Source organism: Mus pahari, chromosome 23 (assembly GCF_900095145.1).
Source record: "Mus pahari chromosome 23, PAHARI_EIJ_v1.1, whole genome shotgun sequence".
NCBI classification, from domain to species: Eukaryota; Metazoa; Chordata; class Mammalia; order Rodentia; family Muridae; genus Mus; species Mus pahari.
This window is the reverse complement of record NC_034612.1, coordinates 33,118,591-33,133,019: the sequence shown is the minus strand read 5'-3', so window position 1 is coordinate 33,133,019 and position 14,429 is coordinate 33,118,591. Positions and strand designations below refer to the sequence as shown.

General features: G+C 45.2%; 1 protein-coding gene across 3 annotated transcripts in view; it reads left to right on the top strand.

Moving 5' to 3' along the window:
• Positions 1 to 14,429, top strand: part of Rnf216 (ring finger protein 216) — a 110,123-nt gene that overhangs the window by 69,169 nt on the left and 26,525 nt on the right. For all 3 annotated transcript variants that reach the window (XM_021222715.1, XM_021222714.1, XM_029533547.1), the window contains exon 14: positions 14,129 to 14,226. In XM_021222715.1, the coding sequence (XP_021078374.1) occupies positions 14,129 to 14,226 (98 nt within the window). The remainder of the gene's footprint in view (positions 1 to 14,128; positions 14,227 to 14,429) is intronic.

The window sequence follows — 14,429 nt, the reverse complement described above, 5'->3', positions numbered from 1 at the left end:
TGAGTTTGAGGCCGGCTTGGTCTACAGAGTGAGTTCCAGGACAGCCAGGGCTACACAGAGAAACCCTGTCTCGAAAAACCAAAAAACAAAACAAAACAGTCTTGAAAGGGGAACGAGAGAGAACAGCCTGTTCTTTAATGTTAGCATGTGGTATTGCCTACACTATTCTCAGAGCAGAGGGTAGGACTTCCTAAAGAAAAATGGCCAAGGGCTGGAGAGATGATTCAGTGGTTAAGGGGATTGATTGGCTGTTCTTCCAGAGGACCCAGGTTCAATTCCCAGCAACCACATGACTACTTAAAACTCTCTAGAACTACAGTCATAGGAGATGTGTCTCCCTCTTCCGACCTCCATGGACACTACACACACATAGTGCACAGGCATGCAGGCAAACACACATACATATTGATGTATTTATAAAAAGATAAAGGGGGTGGGGATATGTTCTGTGGAGGTGTAATCAGATATGGGTGGTGCCTTGGCAGGCCTCTGCTAAGACATCTCTTCCCCTTGAGGGACCAGCCATATGACGGTACAGAATAGAATAGAGTTTATTCAGGGCATGGGGAGGGAGTTAAGAGGGTAGTAGAGGCAGAGAAAGGGAGGGAGGGGGGCAATCTATTCACTTTGACTGTTTAGAGACTGTACCAGTAGAAAGTGAGCTCATTAAATTGGATGTGCTGGCATGGGCTTAGAATCTCAGTACTGGGGAAGCTGTGCTGTGAGAATTGTGAGTTTGGGACCGGCCTGTCTCAGTGGAAGCAGAGGAATAGCATTGTTACTATAAGCTGTACATACAAATCTATTATAAGATGCATTTAGCCTGTATAGTATCTTCCTGAGATCAGGCCCTGTGTTCCATAAAATCATGTCATGTGTCTTATATGCCTTGGTTTTGTTGTTTTACTATAGAACAATGATTTCTGCCCATGGGAAATAATGGACCTCCATGAGGTTATATCTGATCCCCTGGTCCCACATGGGCCCACATCTGTTCAAAGGCCTAACACCAGCCTGTAATTAGAATTCTGCCTGGGACAATGGCTGGAGAGGAAGTGCCTGAACCTTGAGGCCAGTGATTTTTGTGTGTGTTGTGGTTCAACTGTACCAGGTGTTTAGGTGTCTTTTCTTTCCTTCCCAATTTTAGGCCAGAATAGGGCCTCAGGTGGGGACAGATAGACAGATGGAGACACATACATGCACACATGAATGCAGGGTCTTTTTAGTGGTATGTGGATTCCCTTCCGGCCAATGCCTGTCCAGGTGGCCTTTTGTGTACCAAGAGCCCCTTGGGGTTTGGTAGCTAAACAGCTGAGCATTGGGACAGGACAAGGAAACGGAAAAGTACCCTTGAGCACAGCTGTAATTGCTGCCAGGAGGTCCTGCAATTTTTCTGCTGGTAGAGCTTCCCTTAGTTTGGAGCCTTACCATTTACACCTACTGTTAAGACTCATACTTCCATCTTTAAGGCCAAATAAAATTTTAAAGTATATGTCTGGGAGAAACAGAATCTCTTTGAAATGGGAAGAAATCACTAAGGGGCACCCAGGCCTCACCTGGCTTGTGTGGTTCTTGCTTGCATTAGTTTGAATGAAGAAGGATGTGAGAAACAAGGAGGACACGCTGCCTCTTGTGGATCCAAGGTAGTGTTTTGTGAATGCAGGCTGGGGGCAGTAACCCTTTAGGGAGGCCAAGCAGTCAGAGCGGAACAGGAGGAGAACATTCTCTTGAATGGTGCAAAAGTAGGAGGGGCTTGAGGCTAGGTAAGGGCCACAGCAAAGTGCATTATATGTGCATAGCAGCTCTGTGTGTGCACACTCAGGGCCATGCTATTCAGATCTGCCAGAAAGTCTCCAGTCTGTAAAGTACATACCCAGAGATGGTAATCTGGGCCTCTAGTACACATGTACCCTGGGTCCTGCCAAATGTACTCACTCATAATATATAGTTTCATAGTTACCTATACCACATGAAACCAGATTTCACATAAATCCTCAGTTTCTGAGTCTCTTAAATTTAGAAAATGGAAATGAATCCTGCCTGGCAGCTGCTGGTCATGCCTGTTGTTAGATTTTCAACTGCTGTTGCTGCTTCCCAAACAGGCATTTTGAATTCAGAGTCTTGATCACCTTTAATTTCTACTTCTCAACTGAGTCTGACTTACTTGAATTAAATAAGTGCTGAAATAGGTACTTAATCACACTAAAGTACCATAACTACAGATTTAATTCAACATAAATTCTGTGAACTCTGGACTGGAACCTTCTCTGTCCTCAGGACATGATCCACAGTCAATTCCTGTTAGAAGTCAGGATTAGGGCCACTGTGCCAGACTCATTTTAACTTTGCACCTTGTTTGTGTATTGAACCCAATGTCCTGCACATACTTACACACTAACTGAGCTATATCCTTTGTTTGGGTCCAGTCTCCAAATATAGTCATGTTCTCAGGTACTAGAGCTCAAAGCTCAACACATGAATTTTATAGGGACACATGCAGTTTGATCCCTTGGTATCTACACACCAACATTTTGTCTGTTTGTGGTTGGGAAACAACATAAAGCTAGCATGGTTATATTTAGGGCTACAGTTGAACCAAAGGACGCTAGTGGTACATCAGCATAAGTCCTGGCTCTTACTTGGTGCCTCTGCTTTCACACAGGTACACAGCAGAGCTGCTGGGCCTGGGTAGCACTTAGCTAGGTCTGTGGGCAAGAGCTACACTGTTCTTGGTGGCGCTTTATCCTGCTGTCCATCTGTGTCATTCATAGCTGTTGCTGTAAGGAAAAACGTAAGGATGGAAACAAAGAGACTGGCAAAGGGTTCTGCAGAGTCACTCTGGGACTTCTCCCCTGAGAAAGACTCAACACAAGCTCCGTTTGTGACAATAGTTTAAGCCCAAAGTGGCCTGGAGTTTGCTATGTAGACCAGGCTAGCCTAGAACTCATGTTAATCTCCATGCCTAAGCTCCCAAATCCTAAGCCTGGTCTATATTAGAGTTCCAGGACAGCTAAGGTTACATAGAAAAACCTTGTCTTTTTTAAAAAAAAAAAAAAAAGCTGAGCAGTGGTGGCACACGCCTTTAATCCCAACACTTGGGAGGCAAAGGCAGGCTTTTTTTTTTTTTTTTTAAACACATTTATTACTCAGAGGCCAGCCAGGGCTACATAATTAAGACACAGAGCACTGGTGGCACATGCTTTTGATCCCAATACCAGGAAGACAGAGGTCTGTGAGTTCAGGAAAGCTTGAGCTTTACAGTTAGACTATATCTCAACAACAAAAATAATAAAATCAAGGTCTTCCTGTTAACTCAGTAGACTTCATTTGAAGCCAAATGGGTGAAAGTTTTATGAACATTGCATGAACTCTGCTAGTGCTTTATCCATACTGAAAAGAAAAGAGAAAGACCACAACTTCCCCATGATGACTGGTGGCAAAAACGGAATCCCCAGAGAACTCACCTACTCAGACTAGGTGTCCGAGGGTCAGCCAAGCCTTGTCAGGTGAGGCAGGGCAGGGCCGTCCTTGGTATCACCTGTCAAGTCCCCAGATGAAGACACAGCTGCTCACCCTGAGTATGGAGAACTAGGTGACCAGTGTTTATGCCTGGATGAACTATTCTCTAGGCTTGTCAGAGAGGTAGAGAGGCAGAGCCAGGCCATTCTATGAAGTCAGTGTTTAGGTCGCCTGCTGAGTCAAGAGCTATACCTCACTGGTCCTTGCACTGCCCAGAAGATAGCAGAGCCAAGGCATTGAACTCCTCCAGCCTGTCTCCATCACTGAAGCCTGAGCTCCTCTCACACATACTGAATGGTTTCTGTTCCTCTCAGTAGATTGGGCAGCAGATGGGGAGACCTAAACCTCAAAAATAAAAGTGGAAGGAAAACCAATGGGACTTTCCAGCTAGCAACCCCCAAACACAAATACACCTGAAATCAGGACTCAGAGTCTGTGACTGCAAAACATAACTGTTTGTCACTTCTACCTCCAATCTGTTTACCCAGGATGGGGAATGGTAAAATATGTTTCATAAAACACATCTGTCTGTCTGTCTGTCTGTCCGTCTGTCCGTCTCAGGGAACCACAAGAAGGGGAGGCTTGGGCTAGTGAGATAGCTCAGCAGGTAAAAGCACTTGCTACAAAAAAACCAAGGACCTAAATTTGATCCCAGGAACCCATGAGAAAAAGTAGGATGCACTGGTGAGCATCTGTACTCATCACAGTCCTGCTGAAGATGGACGCTCACGGGAGACTCCAAGCTAGTGGACACCTAGCCTGGGGACGCAGTGCAGCTCGTAGCACAAGTGTACCCATACCTCACACTTGCACCACACCCACACAAAAAGGGAAGTAGAGTGGTTTTGTTTGATTGGTTTGGGTTGGGTTTTTTGGTTGGTGTTGGTTGGTTTTTTGTTTGGTTTGGTTTGGTGTGGTTTGCTTTTTTGAGAAAAGGTTCACAGTATAACAGAGCCATGGCTGTCCTGGACTCAATTTATAAACCAGACAGGTTTCAAACTCTCAGAGATTAAAGTTGCCTGGCATTGAGATTCCATTTTCTTAAGGCTCCAGAAAACGGTTGAGTGGGGATCATAGTCAGGTAACAGGAAGCAGGCTCAGCCAGGACAGATCCTCTTCCCCAAAACCCAGTTCTTAACGTAAAAGATTGTCAGTAGACAGCAAGATGGGGCTTGAGCCTTCAGGATGCACATAGTCAGGACACGTATAGCCTCCAGTTCTATATTTAGATTTTCCAGCCTAAATATAGACAAAAGTTCATCTGTACCAATAGGATAACTGTTAGTTAATATATCCCAGTTAGATGTCTGTCTAGCAGTTCTTTAGTTTAGTTCTTTACTTCAAATACAGGTCTTCTCTACCACCCACCTCATGACTGACCTTCAGCCCTCTCTACCTTAATCCTGACAACATTCCTGCCTGAATTTATCCCCTTAGTACTTATAATGCTGTCTTATTTGTATTTCACTTATTTAACATGTCATGATCCCCCACCAGTGTAACTTCCTGGCAGGCACAAGATTCTTTTTTATCCCCAGAATAGTGCCTAGAAGGAACTCAGATGAATGTTTGTAAGCTTCTGTGTGCTAAAGGACTTCAGAGAAACCAGACTCAGTTTTTATTAACTTCTGGGAAGGAATTGGTAAGTTTGATATGAAGTCAGTTCTGATAAAGGCAAACTGAACTGTTACTAATGCCAGGAAGGCTTTGCCAGCCACTTTATCTCAGAACCCTGATCCCAACTGTGATGAAGGAAGCCGTCCTGTGACTCTGATAACACTAGAAGTGATATCCAGTCTCCAAAGCAGGGTAGATGGAAACCAAATGGCTCTTACACTCTTTTGTCCCTAGAGGGCAGCATTAAGACAGAAAGCCAGCTCTCCCTGAAAGAAAGTAGTACAGTATCTCTCCGGTGCACACATACTTCAGCTTTAGTGTGTGTTAATAAAATTTCTAAAACTTAAGGGAAATCTTTTCCTTCAGAAGCCCTTTTGCTAAAGAGAAAAATCAAGATGAGTGTAAGATTTGCAGCACTTAGCTGACCACACCTGGGTTGAAGTTCTGAGGAAGGGTTTGTTTTGAAGCAGGGGAAAAAAAACTCCTGCATGTAGATGCAACTTCTGGAAAGGTGTGAGCTGGCCAAATACCGCTTTTTAGAAAAAGTGGGAGAAGAGCAGGGACATAGAACCTGTAACTGGGGAAGTTGAAGCTAGATACAAGGCCAGCCTGGACTACAAGGAGACCTTTTCATTCGTACATACATACATAATAAATAGGTGCTGGAGAGATGGCTAAGAGCATTGACTGCTCTTCCAGAGGTTCTACATTCAATTCCCAGCAACATGGTGGCTCACAACCACCTGTAATGTGATCCAATGCCCTCTTCTGGTGTGTCTGAGGACAATGATGTCATACTCACGTACATAGAATAAATAAAAATCTTTTAAATAAATAGTGAAAGATAATAATTATAATAAAAAAACTTGACCATGCCAGGTGGTAGTAGTGCATGCCTTTTAGTACCAGCACTCAGGAGGCAGAGGCAGGCAGATCTCTTAAGTTTGAGCCCAGCCTCGTCTACAGTGTGAGTTCCAAGATAGCCAGGGTTACCCGGAGAAACCCTGTCTTGAAAAATCCAGGGGGGGGGGGAGGAGAAGACGAAGGAAGATAAAGAAGGAGAAATACTGTAATGGCGTGTAAGCCAAATGCCCCAAGAATTCAGGGTCATCAAGGTTTCCCAGATTCTCTGGTATTTGAAACATCTAGCCATGGGTAGATATAGAGGATGTGGTCACTGGCAAGAGGCTATGGGCCTTGGCCATGGGTACTGGCTAGCCAGGTCATTCTCCAGGCTCCTCATTCCAGGTCTGGATCACACATCAGGATGGAGCGGCAGTGCCCTCCCTTGCCTGGCCTGAGCTTATCATGCTCAGTTCTCAGGGGACCCCAAGACCTGATAAGGGTCCACAACCCTAAAGGAAGATGGAGAGGCCAGGACTTCATAATGCCCTTCTCTTAGCCCTTTGCAGAGAGATGCCCTGACAGATGGGTTGGCATTCAGTAGCACTGGATAAAGAGGCAAGAATGGGCGAGTGAAGAGTGTTTTCATTGCTTTCAATACAGAAATAATCGCCATTTCAAATATCACCCTGAACCAGAACTTTGACCCATTTTTTTGATAGTAGTAATCATAATCACCAACAAATCCTAACAGCTGGTCACAGTGACACTTGTCCTAACGACTCAGGAGGCAGACACAAGAAGACTGTGGGCTATAGTCTAGTCTGTGATTTGGGACTCCCAAATCACAAAATTAAAAAATCCTAATGGTCAGAGTCCTAGCCACTACTGCAGAGACAAGTGTTGAGTTCACAGGAAAGGTTCGGGGTTGTCCAGTCATGAGGAGTGACTGGCTGATCCTTGGCTCTGGTCTTTCTTTGTTCATGTTTCTTTCTATTGCCCCACCAGATGTGCAGAGTCACTGAAGGTGGGAGGAATAGCCACTTCCTTGTGGCCAGTTTAAGGTTACTTTGATTAGCAGGCTCTATGGTGATCTTTAAAAGAAGAAGAATAGCCTTAGATTTGGTCCCACCCCATCCTGCTGTTCACTGGGTCATTCTCAGGAAGCACCGTCCTGTGCAGCTTGCCTTGTGCCCTTATACCTTGAGTTTTCCACTAAACAATGACCTGTTCTTGCCAACAGATCCCAGATAGGGAAGCCATGGGAATAGAGGGGAAAGAGCAAGCCTACTTGTAGCCAGGCAGCTCCATGGCCTTGGCCAAGTAATGTGACTGCCTTAGCTTCTTTTCTCATTTACTTCGAAACACATACCTGTATAGGACTTACGGTGCAGGATTTTCCTCACAGAGTTACTATGAAAATTAACTAAGAGCACTTGAGGCAGCAGAGATGGGTTAAGTACACATGGTGCTCTGCTAGGGGACCTAAGTCTGGTTCTTAATACCCACATCAGGGATCCTACAACCACCTGTAACTCCTATCTATCTCCAGCAGAACTCGATGCCTCTGACTTCTACAAGCACCTGCATTTGTGCACATAGAGGTACACATACATGTAATTAAAAATGAAAACAAAATCTTGCCCCCCCCCAAAAAAAATACTTAGTGGATGTTCTTGCAAAGTATCCTTTGGGGAAATGTTTGCATTTTAAGTACCTGGCAGCTGAAATTTCTAGGTCTAAAAATCTGGGTACTTCCCACCCTTTTTTAAAGATATTTTTTATGCCTGTGTTTATGTGTAAACCTGGGTTGAGTTTATATGCACAATGGGCAGGCAGGAGCCAGCGAGAGCAAAGTGGGCATCAGCTCCACCATTTCCACTTCTGCCCCTTCAGCCATCAAATCATCATACTTCCTCCACTCCGCCTGACTTCTGGCTCCTGCACCAGCTCCTGCTAACCGGGTCTCCTTTCAGTACCTGACCCCTTCCCGCCCCAGCTGCCACTGGGCTCCACTTTCCCATCAACTACTCACTCCTGTGCACCTTCAGCTGCAACATGTCACCCTTCAGACCTCTCCGGCCTCTGGGCTGAGTGGCTATGGATGTTCCTGTGCCATGCCATTCCTGACAGAAGGCAGGCACTGAGTCACACCCACTGCTACAGCTATAACATTTGACAAGTGGTAGGAACTGCCCCGGCTCAGACCAGCCCCCATCCTGCACCACTCAGTGTTTCAACCCAGAGAGTGTCTGTCACAGGGCAGAAGAAGCCCAGTAACTGTCTAGGCTTGTCTTCCATGCATGTCTCTCAGGACTCTCCCCTCGATTACATGTGGGCATGCTACTGTAAGCTGTGTTTACAGACATACCTAATAAGTAAAATACAAAAAGAGTGACATGAGAATCTCAGCTTATATTATCACTATTGGTGATGTGTATGTTTGCACAAGTGTGATGCCTGTGCCATGGAGCACATGTGGAAGTCAGGATAGTTGTCAGATCGGTTCTCTGCTTCCACCTTGGGTCCCAGGGAGCAAACCCAGACAGTCACGCTTACTCACTGAACTATCATACCAGCTTTATTTTTATTTTTCTTAGTTTATCTTTTTTTTTTTTAAGATAGGGTCTCCTTATATCACCCAGGCTTACCTCAAACTGCTAATCCTCCTGCATCCATGAAGTAGCACCAACCCAGCTTGTAATAAACCAGACCTTGAAATAATTGTTATTTATAATATGTGTTCCTTGAAATTTCAACTTATGGAATATGTCTCATTGTTGAACTGCTTGATTCAAGTGTACAGAATGTTGGATACTTGGGTGTTGTAGCTGAAAGCCTGGAAAGGCACCTCACCAGACAGTGTGGTTCCGGATTGGGGAAGTACTTTATCAGTTGTGTGGGTATGTTCCTCAAAGAGTTTTAGTAGGGTATGGTAGCAAACTTCTTTAACCCCAACACTCCTGGCAAAGTCAGGTGGATCCCTCTGAGTTTGAAGCCAGCCTGGTCTCATCTACATAGTTCCAGGACAACCAGGGCTCTTAGACCCTGTGTCAAAAATGAACAACAAAAGTAAAATAAAAGATCTCATGAGTTGTCACCACCCTCTTTCACTGGGTACATGTGCATACGTCCGTGCTATGTCATGGCATGTCACTGTGCCCTCCCTGGTTTGCCGAATGTACCAGCTACTGAACTTGTGGGTGAGAATCAGGCTCCTTCTGCTGGTGTGCCTGAGAGAAAGGAAGTCCCTGGAGCCTCCAGTGACTTCCATCAAAAAAGGAAGCTTGCTGAATCTGCCCGAGCCTTGATTTAGCTGAGCCACATTGATTCTCAGTGTCTTGTGTCTTTCACACTCTTTAAATCAGTATCCTTCCAGACCTTCTGGCTCTTAGCACATGTGACTTTGGGGGTGGGGGCAGGGAGGACTGGTATCTTTGACAGCTGGAGGACTCAGGTGGCCTAAAAGCCTTTGTCCCTGTGGTCCCTAAAGTTGACTAAGCATTAGTGAAGTCATGTTTCTCGTATTTCACCTGGAGGCCTCAGGGAATTGACAATCACAACCATGTGGTGGCCTTTGAGTGCCTTAAATGACAACAGAGAGACGGAGTTTCTCATACTGGATTTAGCCTTGTGCCCCAGAGTTGGGTCTGCAACTTCATTTCTCCTGGCAAGCAAGTTGAAAAATCAAGCTAAAACAATCAATCAAAAAACAAGAGAGTAGTTTGCCTGGTGCTGTGACTGAGCTAGGCTTGAAGATGGGGCAGAAGAATCTGGATGCCTAGAACACAGGCAGCCACAGGAGCCTCATTTGTTTGTCTTTTGATGATGTTTTAGGGACAGAAACTTGGTATGTAGTGCATACTGACCATGAACTTGCTATGTAATCTAACCTGCCTTTGAGTTTGATGACAGTCTAACCTGCTTTGCTCATTACAGACTCATGTAACAGAAAATGAATAAAAAGAAGTGTGTGTGTGTGTGTGTGTGTGTGTTCAAGTTCATGAGTCTAAAGACCAGTCCCTAGTGGTATTCCTATTCCTACATCATGCTTTTTTTACAATGGACTCTCTCATTGAAGGCTTGCTGATTACAGTAGGCTGGCTGGCCATAAAGGCTCCAGGATCAACCTGCCCCTCCTCCCCAGAATCAAGATTACATGCACCCTTTACCACGCCTGGTTTTTTTTAAAACTTTAGGTTCTGGGGATTGAACTCAGATCCTAATTAGCAACTGAGCCATGTCCTGGGCACCTGTGATTGTTTTTTGTTTTTATTACATGACATCTTAGCATTTCAAGGGTCCACTGCCCAAGAAAACTTATACAGCAAGCTCCTAATGACATAAAAGGCAGCAGCAGCTGGTAGCAGCTCCTTTAATGAGTTGCCTAGGTTAGCCAGCACCTGTGTCCCCTTCACCTCACCTCTTCCTCCTGGACTGAAGTCACCAGAAAGGCCTGGCTGAGTGGACGTGCTCTGGGCTTCATGTTGGTAGTTTGCTTGTGTCAGGGCGCTCTGCCCTCCACAATGGCCTCTGGCGTCTCCCATCCTCCCACAGTACTGAAGTTTCTTGGAGCTGAGGAACAAAGCCCAGCTGAGCTTGGGAGGAAAGAATTACCGTTTAGTACACACTACTTAGAGACGATGCCGAGAGCTCCATGTGATAGCTCTGCCCAGCCTACTTGGTGCTTGTCTTATTCTAATGGTGGGTGTCAGTGTCTGGCTACAGTACCTCTTCAGAATACAATCGAGATTTATTCTATGGGACCCCTGGGTCCTTCACTGTGAAGAAATACAACTGATAGGCTGACCACTACAGTACTGAATACGAGCCAGAGGACTTCCTCTAAGCCTCATGAACCATGGGCTCCCGTGTGGCCAGGCTGTTTTGTGGGCTTGGGCAGGAACTTAATGGGGTCTCTTTACTTAAGAAGTCAGGCCATGATTTAATGACTAACTCACCAGGACGGCTCATAAGTAAGTACTGCCATTCTGCCTTCTATTGTTTCCAAGCTCTGTGGGCGTGCTGTTGGTTTTGTTTAGGAAGACAGGATCCAAACACCAGCTCATCTATTTTCCAGCTGTTGTTTATGCCACTTTCCTGGAAAAGTTACAAGGTCTTTTTTCTTTTCTTTTCTCTTCTTTTCTTTTCTTTCTTTCTTTCTTTTTTTAAAGATGGGTTTGTTTTTTATGTAGCTCTGGCTGTCCTGGAACTCTATATATAGACCAGGCTGGCTTTGAGAGCTCCACTTGCCTCTGCCTCCTGAGTGCTGGGATTAAAGGTGTGTGATACCATGCCTGACCACACAGTGTCTTAAGAACACTTGTGCAACTACAAAACTGCTGTTTGAAATACACTTGTGACTTAGCTCTGTTTTCTGAATGGAGTGCCAGCAGCGGATAGAGAACGTCTACATCCTAGAGGCATTAACACTGAGATGTGTCCTATCCCAACACTATTGATTGTAGCCTTTGGGCTGCATCCCACTCAAAAGTGTGCATGTTCCAGATGCCCAGACATGCCCAGTGTTTCTCCTGTTATTAGCACATTTATGACATAGACTGTTAAAAGGTATGAAAGAGGAGTGGAAATAAACCTCAGTTGGTAGAGTGATTGCCTAGCATGCACAAAGCCCTTGGCTCCATCCCAAGCCCAAAATAACCAAGTGTAGTGCCATGTACCTATAATCTTAGCATTCAGATCAGAGAGACAGAAAGTTCAAGGCAAAAGATGTCTCAGTGGTTAAGAGCACTGACTGTTCTACCAGAGGTCCTGAGCTCAATTCCCAGCACCATATGTGGCTCACAACTAGACTCATGGAATCCGACAACCTCTTTTTGTATGCAAATGTATATGCAGACAAAATGCCCATATACATAAATAAATCTTTAATTTTTTTTAAGGAAGATTATGTTTTCAAAAAAGAAGCAGCTTAAGGTAATCCCTCAGCTACACAGCAAGTTCAAGCCAGCCAGAGCTACATGATACCATGTCTTAGGGAGATGTTGGTTGAATACAAAATGCTTACAGTCAAAAGTCATGTGTCCTTAGTCAGTCTACTCCTGCATCCTCCACCCCAACCCCTGTCTGCGAGCCACCTATAGCCATTAGCACCGCAGTGTCCTTGCAGGCTAGTTGTGTTTGCCCCACTAAGCTGTCCTCAGACTCCATCTTCCTGCTTCCGTTTCCCAAGTGCAGGTGCTACCAAGGGTGGTGCTACCATGCTGGTACCTTTTGTAGAAGTAATAGTTTCAGCCTGGGAAGATGGCTCAGTGTGTATAGCACTTGCTATGCAAGCCTGACAACCTGAATTCAGCTCTCCAGAACCCACATTAAAGCTGACTGTGACAGCTGTCCATACCATGAGATAGGAAGGAAGGAAAGAGAGAACAGCCAAGAAGTTCATGGGCCAGCAAGCCTGAAGTATGCACAGCAAGAGAGACCCTATCTCAACAAGATGAAAGGCAGGTTTGTCCTCTGAGCTCTATACACACATGCACACTTTTGTGCAGTAGTAGTGTCTATACTATAGGTACCACCCTAAGCCTAAGTCACCGGTTACTCATAGAGAGTTCAGCTCTGGGAAATGTTTCTAGAATTGCCTTGAAGCTCTAGTATAGCTAAGCAGCATCTGCCTTATCCTCTCCCTAAGTTTTAAATTTGCCACCAACCCCTACCTTACATTCTTAAGAGATGTCCAGTTGATTCCTTAACACTACCACATCAGTCTGCCTCCCACCACCCAAGTTATGTCAGTGTTACAGATAACTGATATATTCTTTTGACCAAACCGGAAAAAAAAGTGTTCTTGGAGCCGCCTCACAAACTCAAACCTGCTGAGCTTGCTTTCTCAAGTTTCTACCATGTCAAAGTATTTTGCCCGCATGCATTTAGTAGTGTTGCTACACGCTGCAGCCCACAGAGGTCAGAAGGCATTGAGCCCCCTGAAACTGTAGTTAGAGGCTGTCTGGCATGTGGGTGCTGGGAACTAAAGCCATGGGTGCTTTTTTTTTTTTTTTTTTTCCTCTTTTGGTTTTTAGATACAGGACTATCTATGTAACCCTGGCTGTCCTAGAACTCACTCTATAGACCAGGCTGGCCTCAAACTCAGAGATCCACCTGCCTCTGCCTCCTGAGTGATGGGATTAAAGGCGTGCACTGCCATCAGCTAGCACAGCAAGTGCCCTTCATCGCTCTAGTCCTCCAGCTGTCTTTTGAATGCTACAGTCTCTTCTGCCTTTAATCTGTCTCCCACCAAGAGTGCTCTAATAAAGTCCCAAATCTGCTCATGTTACCTCTATGCTTCCTGATGCCCTGGTTTCAAGATGAAACTGATAATTAGGTCTCACGGGACTCTACATGGACTGGCCATGCAGGCCGAACTATGCCTGCTTGCATCATCTGTATAAGCCACAGTACTCAACAGCCCAGCTTTATCCATCAACATCTTCCAAAATGCTGTTTTCTCCAGTTATTTTCTTCAGGCGTCCCCTGCCTCCCCAGACAAGGCCAGAGCCCAGTCAGCTGACACGCGCCGTCTTTTCTTGTGCTATTCTGAACAGAGTTGCAATTTTCACTTATTCTCATGATCATTGTCTTAGTGTTTTCTTAGGTTCTTGCTACTAGTACAACATAGTTTCTGTAAAATAAAATAAAAGGTAATTATGTATGGGTGTACACATATGCTCCCAAGGCAAACACTATCTCCCCAGCCCCGAAGCGATGATGTTTTTCAGTTTGTATTTGTAATGAAGTGAAACCATGAAGGGTTACATCTTATGTTTATGAATGATAGGTGACAGAAAGAGTATCTTCCTGAGTTCTCCCTGGTCGTCATATTCTAGACTGTCCCTCACTTTATGTCAAGAGCCCTTGGCTGGAAGAATTGTGGGACGGTAGACAGCTCACACTGTTCTACAAGTCTGCACGCTGTCTACTGTGCTGTTTCGTGGTGGCTCTTTAGCGTTTCAGATCAGATGAGAGCAGTGCTCTCTTTTAGTGGAGAAGAGAAAGCTGCCCTGTGCCTTCCGAACTTCTGCGATTGCTCTGTCTTTAGTTTTGCTCATTGGGACATTTCACAGGCATTGTGAACAAGCCTGAGTGACACCCACTCACCAGGACTGTCTTTGTATCTGTCTTTTGTCCTCAGGAGACCTGTAGGAAGTGTCAGGGACTCTGGAAAGATCACAACGGCCTCACCTGTGAAGAGCTGGCAGAAAAGGATGACATCAAGTACCGGACATCCATGTGAGTAATGTGATGGCAGCAGAGCCTGCAAGGAGCAGAGGGTTCTGTGGCAAGTGTCAGCTCAAACCACCCCTGCACAGACGTAGACTTATCCTAGTCTCTAGTCTCCACAGCCCATACCTATTCAGATGGCATACGGTGTCTGGGGAAGATCTGGCTTAAATACACTCAGTAAAAATCAGCCACCTCTCTCCTTACTGTCT